Source organism: Fundulus heteroclitus, chromosome 4 (genome assembly GCF_011125445.2).
Source record: "Fundulus heteroclitus isolate FHET01 chromosome 4, MU-UCD_Fhet_4.1, whole genome shotgun sequence".
Taxonomy (NCBI): domain Eukaryota; kingdom Metazoa; phylum Chordata; class Actinopteri; order Cyprinodontiformes; family Fundulidae; genus Fundulus; species Fundulus heteroclitus.
In genome coordinates, this window is record NC_046364.1 from 29047774 (window position 1) to 29062477 (window position 14704).

The 14704-nt window shown below is 40.8% G+C and overlaps 1 protein-coding gene across 12 annotated transcripts in view; it reads left to right on the forward strand.

Annotated features, from left to right (window-relative positions):
- The window catches only part of dmxl2 (Dmx-like 2), a 54998-nt gene that overhangs the window by 18298 nt on the left and 21996 nt on the right, over positions 1-14704 (forward strand). For all 12 annotated transcript variants that reach the window (XM_036136321.1, XM_036136324.1, XM_036136322.1 and 9 more), the window contains exons 13-29: positions 113-342; positions 918-1120; positions 3511-3632; positions 4052-4141; positions 4241-4349; positions 4450-4569; positions 4657-4884; positions 6015-6292; positions 6697-6869; positions 6964-7615; positions 7700-8029; positions 8139-8258; positions 8510-8645; positions 10965-11075; positions 13320-13489; positions 13744-13841; positions 13941-14106. In XM_036136321.1, coding sequence (XP_035992214.1) covers positions 113-342; positions 918-1120; positions 3511-3632; positions 4052-4141; positions 4241-4349; positions 4450-4569; positions 4657-4884; positions 6015-6292; positions 6697-6869; positions 6964-7615; positions 7700-8029; positions 8139-8258; positions 8510-8645; positions 10965-11075; positions 13320-13489; positions 13744-13841; positions 13941-14106 — 3336 coding nt within the window. The remainder of the gene's footprint in view (positions 1-112; positions 343-917; positions 1121-3510; positions 3633-4051; positions 4142-4240; positions 4350-4449; positions 4570-4656; positions 4885-6014; positions 6293-6696; positions 6870-6963; positions 7616-7699; positions 8030-8138; positions 8259-8509; positions 8646-10964; positions 11076-13319; positions 13490-13743; positions 13842-13940; positions 14107-14704) is intronic.

Here is a 14704-nt window from a genome sequence, read left to right on the forward strand (position 1 = left end):
ACTCGGGCACTTTAGAAACATTTTCCTCCCAGGTTATAAAAATCCTACTGTACAGATCTGCGTGTAATTTATTCGTTTTCTCACAAACTACTGTCTTCCTCCGTGACCACAGTGGGCGGTGACATTTGCTGAGCGCTCTGGCTTCTCCAACGTCCTGACTGTATCTCACAAGATTCGGTACTGCGGACACCGTTTCCACCTGAACGACCAGGCGTGTCACACGGTGCTGCCGCTGCTGCTCACCTCCTCCCACCACAACGCCTTGCTCACCCCTCCCTCGGCCCCCGGCAGTTTGGAAGGGGAGCAGCTGATGTCCTTTCCTCCGCCAAAAGGACTTCCCAGGTACAGAAGCAAAACAAATGTGAATAATGGATCCCTTATTTGTCCGACCGGAAGGGGAAAACGGACTGTAAATCATTGTGATACGGCTCTGGGTATAAAACCTTTCTGCTGTATGTCCGGTATCTTCTTAAATAAGGAGAGAGCCGTTTTTTTTATCCCTTCTGTGTCCTCCGGATCAGAAGCACAGGGTTTTGTTTACTGCTGCTTTGTTTCCAGCACTTACACTATACTGCGGTGCTAATCAATACTGACACTCAAGTTGCCTAAAAAATGGCTAAAAGAATCCATCCTGCACTCAGAGAAGCAATCTGCAGGATAAATTGGGTGAATTATTATTTTTTGACTGTAGTTTGAAAGCTGTATCCAGCCAAAGCCTGATAATATGTTTGCTTTCTCTACAAACACATTTTTTTTTATATTTCAGGACAAATGTAAAGAAAACTGAAGTAGAAGCTCATTGTTAAAATGCAAGATCTTGTTTACTGCAGCGCATTATCAATGAATATCATATAGTGTTAAACATCCCGTCTGCCTGACATAAGATTAAAGATGCTGTTCTACATTTGCGCTGACAGGAAGCAGCTTCGCAATGCAGCCACAAGGACTTTTCACGACCCAAACGCCATTTACAGTGAGCTGATTTTGTGGAGAGTGGACCACATCGGACCCCTGTCCTGCACTGGAGGGGTCTCTGAACTGGCCCGTATCAACTCGCTGCACACGTCCGCCTTCAGCAATGTTGCATGGCTGCCTACACTGGTACCCAGCACTGTGCTTGGTAAGTGCTCCTCACCAGGGCTGCAGAAGGTGCTGCAGATATTTCATTCTCGGTGTGTCCAATATTGATGTCATAAAGGATTGTTCGGAATGCAATTCGTGTCGGACGCTATCTTCATTTTAGAGACTGTGCCAATCACAAGTTGGTGACTGGTTAGCATTTTTTAAGTCTGGTTTCTTAGTTTATTTTGAACATCATTGGAACATAAGAGTAAAAGATGCAAAAGAAATTAAATAAAAACTTAAAAAAAATTATATTTCCCATTATTTACAGTATAGCAGCTCAATAATGTGGTTGGAATGAAGTTGGATGAAGTATAAACTTACTAGATCCTACCCCAGTACCATAGAGTCAAAACCTTTGCTGGTGGATCTGTCAGTAGCCATTATACCTTTTGTAAAGAGTCAGCATTCTTTAACTTTTGTCACAATATGTGCATTATCAATTTACATGTTTACAGGTTCTTTGAAACATAGATCTCAAGCTAGAATCAGAAATTTCCAATATGCTGCCAACATTTCCAGATCCAGAGCATCGTTCCATAAATAGAGACTGAAAGCTCATAAGACGGTGCTGTGCTCCATTCCACCTCGCTGTTACCTGCTATAAGTCTCACTTTCTTTTTCTGTAGAAGCCTGAATGAATCTCGGGCACGTCTGTACATTCACAAAATACAGTTTCCTGTGAAATGGCTTTTTACATCTCTGTTTTTGTGTGATTTCACTTTTAAATGCTTCACTTATACTGAGAATTGCTAACTTTGAGTCTTCTTCCTTCAGTAACAGCACGACTTGGAATAGAGTAGATACACAAAGCTGGCCTAAATGTTGATACAGAGAATTGGATGCACTGTGAAACAGATGACTGAGCAAGGAGTTAGGAAAATCAGGATTTGTTGCAACACTTTTACGTTTCGGTGATGTCAAATCATGTAAAATGATGTACTGACTGGAAGCTATCCTAAATGGGTCTTTGCATATAGGTGATAATCTAGACCACCAACATGGTGACCGCAGGAACCAGGTAGCCCCCCAGGACCATATGTGGTTCCCTCAAGCCTGTTAAAAAAAACAGCACAACCCTCCAGTGAGCTGCATGTAAAATGTTATTTTATTCTCTTCCTTTTTAATAATCCTTATATTTACATAGATTTAAAAATAACAAAAGCATTAAAAACATGTTTATATTACTTAAAGTTAAGGTGATCTCTGATTCTCCTAGTTGAAAGGTAAGTACAGGTAGCCCTTTATGTGACAGTACCAATGAAGTAGCTCTCAAAAAGGAAATAAACATCGGTTGTTAATATGGGGCCTGTTTCACATATTGGACCAATACGATTAAAAAAAAAAAAATATATATATATAAATATATATATATATATATATATATATATATATATATATATATATATATATATATATATATATATATATATATATATATATATATATTATATAATATAATATAATATAATATAATATAATATAGTGACTGATCGGAGCTATTTTGGTTGAATGAGGATAACCTTGTCACCAAATCATCATAATGTCAAGGGTAAATTTTGTAAAGTAAGTCATATTGGAAATGGCAGGGAGGAGAAATATCTTTGTTTTGAATAAGGATTTTTAACATTTATTTTAAACTGAAGTTTTACTTTTTCTAAGATAGAATTGTTGAATTGTTACATGTTACACAACATTTTGGAAAAAGACAACTTCAAATCTTTATTAAAACTCTAGTAGAGGAAATTTGTTCTCATTTCTAAAAGGCCATCAACTTATTTTTGTTTTTAGGGTTTAAAATAAAGAAAAAAGTAAGATATTTGCAAATGGAGGATAAAAAGATTTTCTTCCATGGGATGGACATTTATTTATTTATTTATTTATTTATTACTGGTACTTTTAGTTTCATTCTGTTGTTGAAATTCAATGCTTGAGAAACCATGAAAACTGCTAAATCCTGCATTTTTTTAATGATATAAATGTTTAGAAGCTTTAGTTGGTTCCCTCAACTTTTTAAGCCTAAGTAATTAAACGCCACTGTGTAGGGTCCAAAGAACCCCCTGTGGCTCCGGAGCCACAGGTTGAAGACCCCTTTTCTAGCCACTAAAGTGCATCCCTTTGAGGCTGGTATTTATGAAGATAAACCACTTTCCATGCCAAATTTTCTCTAAAAGGTTAATTGCGTTTGCCACGTCTTATTGTTGCTTTCTAGTTGTAAACATGTTTGTATGAAAGTTAAGCTATTAACCACAGCGCTCGAATCTATTCAGTATATAATTCTCTCTACATGAAATAACAAAGCTTTTCATTTAACAATAGACTATATTTAAGTGTCCTTATGAATCTGAATCTAACATAACTTAAACTACAAACTGCTTTGCCCGTCAGGAACCTACTGTAACAGTGCCAGTGCCTGCTTTGTGGCATCGGATGGTAAAAACCTGCGCCTCTATCAAGCTGTTGTGGATGCCAGAAAGCTCCTGGATGAGCTGTCTGACCCTGAAACATCTGTGAGTGAACACATCCATCACTGCTCATTTAGAATATGTTATTTCTCTCTTGGATATGAAAAAAAAAAAAGTAAAATCATACTTTTTAAATCTCTGTTCTGTGGAGCTAATCTATCTGGATTTTTGTGTTTCTCATCTTTGTCATATTAAAAGCCAGGAACTCGAATTGAATCAGATTTAGTCTAAGCATGAAAGGAGTAAATCTGGATCTCTCCCTAGCATGCATCTGTAGTTAGAAAGATACAAAAAATAAGCAACTTGTTTTATTCTGAGATGACTCATAGTTTATTTTATAAAGGGCTGCATCATTTACACATAGCGTTTAGCCTTCAAAACCTTTTACAGCTAATCCTTGCCTCGCAAAAACATTAGAAGAGTTCATAGGTAATTACCAAATGTTCATCTCTATGTTTGTTCAGAAACTGGTGGGCGAGGTGTTCAACATCGTCAGTCAGCAGTCCACTGCCAGACCTGGCTGTATCATTGAGTTGGACGTCATTACAAACCAGGTTAGCAGCGCTGTTTTCACACCCAGCTCATAGCAGCGCTGGACTTTTCAGTCCTAAAGTCTCGTACATCTGTCTGATGCTACGTCTCTGTGCATCCAGTGTGGCTCCAACACCCAGCTGCTGCATGTCTTCCAAGAGGATTTCATTCTAGGTTACAAACCTCAGGAAGAATCGGAGGCATACACACCAGCTTTTTCAGCTGGAGAAGGTAGTGGATAATTGCCACATTTAACTGGTTTCTTCTTTTTATTTCTGTCAGTGAATGAAAAAAACATTATTTTTGTTTGTTTGTTTTTTAACCTATCCAGATTACCAACCTGCCCCGTTTTCTGAGAAATTCTTCTTGGTGGTGATAGAAAAGGATCTAAACGGGAACTCCGTCCTGCAGATGTGGCACCTGCACCTCCAGTCTGTGCAGGCCTGCGTTGGTGAGTTCAGGACGCACCCAGCTTTGTGCCAGATCATGCAAATCACAACCGACGCTGAAGCATACGTCGATTTTTCTCCTTCTCCAGATGAGCCCAGCCAACAGTTTAGCTTCCAGGGCCAGCTCATGGTCCCCAATCAGATGGTGAATGCGGACTCTTCCCCGGAGACCTCTCCAATCAGACCCCTGCCACGATCCGCTTCCTCAGCCAACCTGCAATCAGCCAGCAAACTTATCCTCAGTTCCAAGCTGGTGTACAGCAAGCGGCTGGACTTACCGCATGGGGTGGAGGTTACCAGGGCAACACCGTCTGCAGGTCCACCAAATGAACTTTTATCCGTTTCGTAATATTCTTGCCTGGGTGGCACCAACCTGTTGGACATTTTTTTTTAATCTTGAAGTTAAATCAACTAGATTTGAACTCAAACTGGTAACACTTTATTTGAAGGGGTGTACATAAGACTGACATTACACTGTCATAAACATGACAATAACACCTGTAATAAACATAAATGACTCCTTATGAATGTTTAGGACTGTTGTCATTAATTGTCATTCGGTAAATTATGACACTATTAAAGCAAAGTTGACATTGCTTAAAATGTCTTTATTATGACAACTTGACATTAACAGAGACAAGGTTAAGTTAAGTTGTCATAAGTTGTCATAACAAATAAAATAACACATAACATATCAAATAAAGTGTAACCCTCAAACTTTATGTTTCTCTTGGATAATTTGGAAAAGCGTGCTTCCACAGGGTTCCTGCGGATCCTTAAAAAGTCTTAAAAGGCATTGAATTCTGTAACTTAAAACTAAGGCCTTAATTGGCATTAAAATGTCTTAAATCAGTCTTTCTTAGGTCTTAAAATTGTTACCAGGTCATAAATAGGATTTTATTTTTGTAATCCTTACCAAACAGTAAAATAATTGACACAATTATATATTTTTGAATTTACTGAACGGCTCAATGTAACCATTATTGGTTCCGTCTCGATAGCAGAACCAATAAAAACCGTTGCGGCCGGACCATAGCTGCGAAAAAGAGTTGGCACTGATTTATAGTTTATTTTAGTAGGGAACAAAACAAAGTTTGTGAATTCAGTTCAGTAGTTGTTAAAAATATATCTGTAATTTGTGTGTTTTTTAGCTTTCTTCCAATATGAAATGTTTTTTCAAAATTTTAAACATGTCTACTGGGCCAGAAAGTAATGAGTTATGTTAAAATAAACATTTGGGTGAAGTTGTCGCAACCAGGTTTTTCCAGTTTATCGTGAATTTGATCTTAACTTTTTATTTCAAGTGGCATTAAAAAGTCTTAAAAAGTCTTGAATTGAACTTGCCTTATGCTGTAGGAACACTGTTCCAGACATTTGGTTGATTTGGGAAAGGTTGTAATCTTTTTTTTGAAAACTTAGATCTCCCTCTCCCCGCTCCTTCTCCCAGGCCATCTGAGCTCCTCCTCCATCTACCCCGTGTGTCTGGCTCCGTACCTGATCGTGACCACCTGCTCGGATTCTCACGTGCGCTTCTGGCGCTGCGCTGTGGAGGGCGAGGATGGCGGCGACGTGGACAGCCGGGTGTACCGCTGGGAACCGTGGGCGCTCATGAACGAGGAGGATGACAACAACAGCGCCGTGTGCGTGTCGGGACGGCCCGTCGCCGTTTCCTGCTCCTACATCGGCAGGCTAGCCGTGGCCTTTAAGCAACCACGGCAAGGGCTGGTAGGATATTCAAATTCTGTCTTTTATTAGCATCTTTAGTGAATATTATAAATACAAATCAGTTTGCTTTTGCTGCTTAACTGCTCATAGATGAAAACAGTTGCATATATTATCATATAAATGCACATTATGTAAAGAAGAGAATGGAGATGTGGGAGGAACTAGGATAGAGGAAGTCATTCAATGCATTTCAAGTCTAAGTCGTAAAAAATTGGAAATCTGACTTAGATTTTAGTTTTCAGTGTGTTTCATGGAGAAAGTCAGAGCATGGGTTCATACAGCCTTAAAGAGTCGTTGTGATGAGCCCACATCTCTATGACATCTCCTTTGTTTAAAGAGCCAGCATCTGCAGGACGTTCATTTTTGGATGTAACAAAGTGTTTTGTTTTTTTTTTCTTCCTCAGCTGCGCAATCCTGTCGAAGACTTCTCGATGCACGTCTCCATCTATGAGTGTGAATCCACCGGTGGCTCTGAGTGGGTCTTAGAGCAAACGGTCCACCTTGACGACTTCGTCAGACCCTCTTCAACGCTGGATCCACGAGTCAGCGTCGACTCCAACCTTTTTGTCTACAGCAGGTCAGAGTCGAACCGCGTGTGTGTTTGTATTTTTTTCTTAATTTGGTTATCTATGTTGTCCTAAGCATGCGTTTTATTGTTTATTACCCTTCAGGTCCGATTTGTACATGAGCAGAGACCACAGCTCGCCCAATATTAAGCATTTCATCCACCTGGACTGGCTGTCAAAGGAGGATGGCTCCCACATCCTCACAGTAGGGGTCGGCTCTAACATCCTGATGTACGGCCGCATATCCGGCATGGTCAATGAGCAGACCAGCAGCAAGGAGGGGGTAGCTGTAATCACCCTTCCTCTAGGGGGCAGTATCAAACAGGGGATCCGTTCGCGCTGGATCCTGCTTCGCTCCATTGACCTCCTGTCGTCCGTGGACGGTACCCCGTCGCTGCCGGTCTCCTTGTCCTGGGTGAGGGACGGCATCCTGGTGGTGGGTATGGACTGTGAAATGCACGTGTACGCCCAGTGGCACCAGGACAAGAAGCCCGGCGAAGGAGAAGAGGGCAACCTGTCATCGGCAGACATCGCTGGAGGTCAGACCACAGTTACCCCCTCGGTCTTTGAAGGGAGAGCCAGGTCCAAGAGCGTGTTTGAAGGCAGCACCGGAGTGGACGAAGCCCTCCGTGCGCCTGCGGGACTACAGGAAGGTGGACTGTTCGAGGCAGCCCATTCTCTCTCGCCCACGCTGCCGCAGTACCACCCAACTCAGCTGCTGGAGCTCATGGACCTGGGCAAGGTTCGACGGGCCAAGGTGGGTCCGTCTCTTGCGTGAGAATGTGTGTTCAGAAAGGGCTGCTTTCAAAAAATCTAAACCCGTGCGTCCGTATTCGCCCAGGCCATTCTTGCACATCTGGTAAAGTGTATAGCCGGAGAGGTCGCTGTGGTCCGGGACGTGGAGGCGGGTGAAGGCGGATCCAGGAGGCATCTCTCGCGAACGATCAGCGTGACGGGCAGCACAGCGAAGGACACAATCGTGGCAGGCCGGGACGGAGGAAGGGATTACACGGAGATCAACTCCATCCCTCCTCTGCCGCTCTACGCCTTGATGTTGGCCGACCTGGACCCCTCATTCAAGGGAGCGGAAGAAAGCGCTAAAGCCACTAAGGCTGTTGACGGCGATGGACCCCAAAAATCCACAGAAGACCAGTATGCTGACCTCTTCCAGGTGAGAAGAGCTAATGGGAATGAAGTTGCTGTGTTTTTGGGTAGAATTATTGTAAAAGTTGCAAGTTTGTCTATGGATGCTTTAAAATCTGTGCTGTCTGCTCAAACAGGTGTCAACCGTTACTACAGATGACTTTGTGAACTTCGCTACTGATAAACCAGAGAGGAAATCTCGAGTTATCAACCTTTCTCAGTATGGACCCTCTTACTTTGGACCAGAGCATGCTCAGGTATTGTACTTTATGGCTAAATAAACAGCAAATATAATGGTAGTAAAAAGTTTTAAGCCCATTTGGTCCTGTTAATGATGATCCTACTTTATTTAGTTGATCTCATAATTTGATTTCTGTGGGGGCTGAAAGTCGGTGAGAAAGTCAACTTGTACAGCAGTTTCCTCCTCTGCTCATAAAGCAGAAGCGTAATATTTGTTTACGAGCGCTCTGTTTTAGCCGTGTTCTTCTTTTTTTTTTGTTGCTGCCAGGTATTGTCCAGTCACCTGATGCACTCCAGCCTCCCGGGACTGACGCGGCTGGAGCAGATGTTCTTGGTGGCCTTGGCAGATACGATCGCCACCACGAGTGCTGAAGTTGCGAGCTCCGCTGATCAACAGTACACAGGTTACTGTAGGCTTTGTGTCTGCCTGCATCCACGACTGTGTCTCGTTTTCCGCTTCCACATTTACGCTGGTGTGACAAGAACGGCCTTGTTTAGTCCACTTTAGATGCTGCGTCAGTTTGCTAGGTGAGCTAGGGGAAAATCACAGCCGATGGTAACTCTAATGCTAGCTACATCCCTGCGTCGACCCTTCTTATGGTGTTGCTTAAGAATTCAGGGTGGATAGTCTTCCTTATAGACTTAAATGTGTCGCTGGATATTAAAACGAGACGTTAACATCCAGTAGATGTTGTAATCCAACAGGTGAATGACAGCTGAGTACCTGAGAGCAGTGTTTCTATTGGGAACACAGCCTGCCATGTTAGATTAAAAACAAAACTACCTGGTTAAACATACATTTAGTGGTAAGTAAATTGAGCTTAGAATATTAGTTTACCAACAGCATTGAATGAATTTTGACCATCCACAGCAACTTGAGCTCATCTCTGGTATTCTAAATCTGTATTACTGTAGGTTTGCTGATTCATACATATCTATAAACTAGATACTCTCGGTATTTAAAAGAAATGCACCGAACAGATATCTATGGCCACTATTTGATCTCCAGTTTTGTGTAGATCCGACCTGCTGATGTAAATGTTGGCTGATTACAATTTATCTATCAGAACGGTTTTCATAAGAATTTAATATCCATTTTCTAGCCATCCCTTCATTAGCGGTCATTAATTATTTATATCAGGAGCAGGGACAACGTCACACTGTGTGTGTTAGAGAGAGAGAGAGAGAGAGTGTGCAGTCGATATAAAACGTTGTCATAAAAAAAAGAAGAAACTTATAATAGATTTCACGTTTGGATCTGTCTTTAACTTCATGAGATAGATAGATAGATAGATAGATAGATAGATAGATAGATAGATAGATAGATAGATAGAAAAAACATAGAAAAAAAAATCTATGTACCCCTTTAGATTCCTCATGCTGATAGTATTGTTAAACAGCACTGTTAAATACATTAGGAATTATGTATGTTCTTAAAAATGTATATAAATCCACCTAATATCAGAGATTTGGTGGAGATTAGATCCTCATTCTCATTAAAGCCAAACTGGATGTAACTGTTGTCATACTTCCTAATTTTAGCTGGTTTGGCTTTTACCTTAGTGGACAGAGTTAAATATTTGTCCATTGTGTTACTTAGCTCAACCCCGACACATCCTCAGCACTCCTCAGGCCCGGCAACATGCGTTTTGTGGACCCCCAGGGGTCCGGGGACCCCAGCTTGAGGGCCACTGCCCTAGAGAATAAAGACTTATAAGTATCTTAAGTCTAAGTCTTTTTAAAAGCTTTCAACATTTCCAAATCCAGCATGTTCTGTAACAGGCGAAGGTTGAAAGCTCAAAGGAATAAAACAAAATAACTGTACTCTGTTTAGCCATTTTGCTATATACTGTAGTACTAAAAGTAGGAAAGATATTCTTCTTTCCTCAGTAAGCACTTAGCAGTGAATAAGTCTATAGGGCCTTAGAAATGTTCTTGGACCACAGTCATAAAACTTAACAGCATCGAGGTTGAAGATTATTAAAAACTTACTAATACACTGTAGTTTACTCACAAACATTTCTGTTTTCATGTTTAAAGTCAAATCAGCCTCTTGTTTAGTGTGATCCTCACTGATTCAGGCTCTTTAATGGTCATGGATCCGCCAACTCCCCTGTTTTTCTACACGATACCGGCCAGCAGCAGACTAGCTTTTTAAATCACACATTGTCTTGTTTGTATGTGAGATCAAACATGTGCATGATCTGATAACATTGTAGTTTATCGATCTCGGCTGTGTTGGCTTGCCTCCATATCTACCATGCCTGTAGTCGTTAACCTTTGTAGGAGATAATGCTCTTTAAAAGTTGTCTAAAGGTTATGAACATGGAAGACAAACATGCATTTTTTTTGTTTTTTTTTCTTGATTGTGTGTTCCAGCATGTATTTAATCTCCAGCCATCAAATCTTTAATGACAAAAACAGAAAAAAAAGCGTCTATACTGTTCCTCCGTACTTGTTCGTTATCGGTGACTTTTTTTTTCTTCTTTAATTTACCATCTTATTTATTTAGTCTTTTGAGAGCAAGACATAAGCAGGTTGTTCCAGGGCAGAGTAATCACAGAAGACGGTTCAGGGTCAAGAGATATTATATTTTCTGACCGGATTGCATGAATCAAAATGTTATAGGAGGTTCTTTTCTTCCCTTCTTTGGTAGCTATTTTTGTTTGGTGCTGTATTGAACCCTAAATAACAAATCTGACAGGTACCCTGTGTTTGTTCAGGTGGAGAGGCTCTGGATGAGTGTGGACTGAGGTACCTGCTCGCCATGCGTCTTCATACCTGCCTGCTCACGTCGCTGCCTCCACTTTACCGTATGCAGCTGCTTCACCAAGGTAAAAAGAAAAAACATGGTTTATTATGTCACCAGTTAAGGCTGGCAGGTGGATCAAATAAGAGTCATTGTAATAATAATGTGGATAAAGTCTTGATCTTGAACACACAAAAAAGCATTTGACAATGTTATTTGCTGTATATATCTGTGAACTGTGTCTGTTAATTAAGATTTACTCATTTAAGCCAAATTTACATGTGCTACTCATTCAATCATATTTCACATTAGTAAGTAATCATCAGATTGCCTTCATGTTTCTTGTCTCAAATCTGCTGCAGCTTCTACTTGAAAAAAATCTATATCACCTATGTGGAAAATAAGTCAGTAATGGCCATATTTTTGTACATTAGGAGGAGATGGGTCAGTGTAATTTAATATGTGTTTTACATTTGTTGTAGGCAGGAATGAGCGTAATTACTCTATATTAAAACTCTGTAGTTAACAGTAAGAAGTCTCAACAATTTATCCACAGTTCCCTCGATCCAGTTCTGGTTTTTCTGCCTTCACCTACATTTCCACATTTCTGCTGGCAATGAATCAGTGCTTTGCAACTTTGACCGTCATTAAATCAGTTCAGTTTGTTTATGTACAGATGCGTCCCAATAAATCCGAATACAAACAAAAGTTCATTTCTTCCTGTTTTGGTTCAAAAGTGAAACTCAGATTTTTTTTGTAGATGTGTTACAAACAGTGATTTATTTGAAGTGTGTTGGTTATTTTTGAAGATAATGGCTCACAGCTGATGAATACATAGAGAGCGGTTTTACAGGTCATTAGAGTGCTGCATCATTCTGATAAAAAGCATTGTGATACAGAAATGTTGGTCTACTGAAGAGCACAAATTACTGCATCAGTGGAGCGCGGCATGGTGGCAATCTGTGGCTCTGCTGAGGAATAATAGCCGCCTTCAGCTAGTCTGCATATTTGGCTCTGGTGTCTCGTGTTTGTCATTGATTAATATCCCATAGATTGTCTTTGGGGTTTAGGTCAGACAGGTTTGCTAGCCAATCCAGCACAGTGGCATCATGGTCGTCAAAGAAGGCATTGGTACTTTTCAGAGAAAAGCATGAAAGTGCTCTAGAATAGACTTAAACCCAGTGGACCAACACCAGCACATGCTGTGGCTCCTCAAGTCGTCACCAGCCGTGGAAACTTCACACTGGACCTAAATGAACTTTGACTCTGTCCTTCTCCAGTTGTCCTCCTGTCTCCGGGGCGTCAATTTGTAAAACGAAAAGTACAAATGTAAAAACCTCTGAGGAACAACCCAGTCATATTTCTCTTTAGCACATGTAAGCTAGCCCTGAGCCTATGGTTGAGGAGGGGTTTAAGACAAATACAGAAAATACAGTGGAAGCGCATGTCTTGGGTGTGTCTGTGTGTGGTGGCGGCTCTTGAAGCTCTCAGGGTTTCCTCCAGCTTTTATGTTGCTCTCAAACTTCGAGGCATTTGAAACAGACAAACCACACTTAGCCTGGTGGTGGGGGCGAGTAAAACCTGGCGACCCGTCATGCTTATAATACGGCGGAGGAAACCCTGAGCTCTGACTCACAGCCCACGCATTGCAAATCTCCCCCAAACCATTGAATGAACTTTGATTCACAATCCTCTCTAAGTTATCAGCTATCCCTCGTTTTTTCCTCCCACTTGACTTTCCTCTGATATGGTTGTATATAGCAAATATATAATATATTAATTGATATTATAATAGTATATAATATACAACCTGCTTCTTTTTGCTTTGTGGAGGGTATCGATGGCCTTCTGCTGTCAAGTCAGTGACATGTCCCATTTTTTTTTGTCCGCCATAACTTGTTTCTGTCTTTATTTATACTCTTTATTTAGACTTAGACAGACTGACACAACTTTATTTGTCATTTTGTATGCACAGAGTGCGTACAGAACGAAATTTCATTTGCATATGCTTATATCAGCGTATTATAACATTATATAACATTAAAATGTTCTCAGACACCTAATTTTAGGTTTTGATTAGCTGTAAGCTGTATCCATTCTGTGTAATGCACTAATATAGCATGAGTTTCACTTTGAGTATGTAAATAATTAAATTAATTGAACTATTTAATGATATTTTTAGCATCAGTTCACAACAAATGTCATTTCAAGGCGCCTTAGGCAGTCAGATGAGGTTCATGTTCCAGTTTTCTTTAATCCAATTTTATCCAAATTCAGTTGAAGCCAGTCTTGCCTCTCTGCTCAGTTCCTTGATCTGTCTCCATGCCAGGCCTTTCCACATGCCACTTTGCTTGGGCCTTCCACTCGGAGGCAGAGGAGGAGCTGCTGAACATGATTCCTGCCATGCAGAGAGGCGACCCTCAGTGGTCTGAGCTGAGAGCCGTTGGGGTGGGGTGGTGGATACGAAACATCAACACCCTGCGCAAGATGGTGGAGAAGGTACAGAGAAATGCAGTCTAAATACATTCAGCACATAACATAAAATGTCATTCGTATTGAACAAAAATATATAATTCATACCCTGCATTGTTTATTTAAGGGTAAGGGTTTAGTTGTAGGCCGTGGTGCAAACAGTAGAAATTAATTAGAAGATCGATTACTATCACTTCTGAATATTTGCTTTGGTGAAATATCAATTTAAAGCTGCGGTGTACTGGTAAAGCAAGTAATTGAGTTGTTTTGTGTCACGTCAGCTGGGTAAAGCTGCGTTCCAGAGGAACAACGACCCTTTGGACGCTGCTCTGTTCTACTTGGCCATGAAGAAAAAAGCTGTTCTGTGGGGTCTCTTCAGGTAGGACGGTGTGCCAGTCTACGCGCTGTTTCCCTTTTGTTTTCAGTGTATTTTTAGACCTCGTTGAGATATGCACCAGTCTAAATTTTCATCTCCCAGGTCTCAGCATGAGGAGAAGATGACTCAGTTCTTCAAAAACAACTTCACCGAGGACCGCTGGCGAAAGGCGGCTCTCAAAAACGCCTTCTCCCTGCTGGGAAAGCAGCGCTTTGAACAGTCTGCTGCTTTTTTCCTGTTAGCTGGCTCTCTTAAAGATGCCATAGAGGTGTGAAAAACACACACACACACACACACACACACACACACACACACACACACGATACCTAGACACAACTCATTACTTTTGAGTTTTCTCCCGGTTTCTGTTTTCATTTCCCTCACAGTGGTAATAAAAATGGGGGGGGGGGTGAAAGGAATGTTCCGTGAAGTTTAAACTTCTATATGAAGGATAATAGTGATATATGTTGCTGAGAGAAGCCTAGCAGCCTCTGAGTTACTAATTCACACTGATAAAATGCATAACAATCTTGTATATTTTACTTTGGCCCAGGGTTTCCAGCCACACAGTCAAAACACACTGATAGAAAATAAGAGAAAACCAACTTTGAGCTTTATGTGTTTGTAACTCCAGGTAAAGTGCAAAAAGAGTCCTACATATTTATATCATGTTTTGTCAATTAAACTTACATTTCTTTTTAAGTTATATCTGTTCTAAAAGATCCATAACAAAGAGAACATGAAAGTTTTTAATTCAAATTCAAGCATGACTGTCATATAAGGCCATCCACATTATTATGTACATGGTAGACCTGTAGAGTCACACTAAAGTCAAATTCAATTCATTAGAGGCTAATTCAGTATTC